This window comes from Protobothrops mucrosquamatus, unplaced genomic scaffold (assembly GCF_001527695.2).
Source record: "Protobothrops mucrosquamatus isolate PMUCROS unplaced genomic scaffold, P.Mucros_1.0 scaffold3907, whole genome shotgun sequence".
Lineage (NCBI taxonomy): Eukaryota > Metazoa > Chordata > Lepidosauria > Squamata > Viperidae > Protobothrops > Protobothrops mucrosquamatus.
Window position 1 is genome coordinate 12,724 of NW_015389852.1, and position 788 is coordinate 13,511.

The following is a 788-nucleotide window of genomic DNA, read 5'->3' on the forward strand; positions in this document are numbered from 1 at the left end:
ATAACAACAACAAGAAAAAAAAATCTCCGTTTTAACACACAGGCTAAAGATCTTCCTGCAATCGGTTCCGAGTAATTTCCCAGCCCAAAGTTCGACGGGTGCTTTTTCAGCGGAATGAGAAAAGAAAAGTGTGCAGAAAAAAAACACAAGACAGGTCGTCACCACAATTGGTGCGAGGTTCGGGTTCCGCTAGCTGGAACACACAATCGCCTCCTCACTCACTGCAAAACACTACAGGACCCAGAAGAGGCAGAGAAAAGAAAAGAAAAAAAATAATAATCTGGCAGTACCGCAGAGATGGGATTTAAGCTTCCTGTTTTCCAGGCTCAGAGGGAGTCGTGGGTTAGCAAACCCCGGTGGGTTATGCCGAAGGCTTGGAGCGGTTATGTTTGGCAAACCACTCGTGGCTTTTATCGGCCGCCATTGCCTGCAAGGAAGTAAAACAAAATGCAGATAGTCCTCGGCTTGCAATAATTCATTTAGTGACTGTTGGAAGTTAAAAGGGGTCCTTGGTGCTCTCTGAGCTTGCTGGTTTTCTCGCAGACGTTTCATGACCAACTAGGTAACATCATCAGTGCTAGAAGGAGTGGGGTTTGCAGGGAGGAGGAGGAGGGGGGGGAGACTGTGGGACCCTTGGTGCTCTCTGAGCCTGGTTGTTTTCTTGCAGACGTTTCATGACCAACTAAGTAACATCATCAGTGTTAGAAGGAGTGGGGTGTGCAGGGAGGAGGAGGAGGAGGAGGAGGAGGAGGAGGAGGAGGAAGGGGGAGAGACTGGGATCCTTGGTG

General features: G+C 49.0%; 1 protein-coding gene across 1 annotated transcript in view; it reads right to left on the reverse strand.

Annotated features, from left to right (window-relative positions):
• Positions 1-335: 335 nt before the first annotated feature.
• LOC107298349 (glyoxalase domain-containing protein 4-like) overlaps positions 336-788 on the reverse strand; it is a 14,866-nt gene continuing 14,413 nt past the window's right edge. The window contains exon 8 of the mRNA XM_015827727.1: positions 336-427. Coding sequence (XP_015683213.1) covers positions 362-427 — 66 coding nt within the window. The 3' untranslated portion in view covers positions 336-361. The remainder of the gene's footprint in view (positions 428-788) is intronic.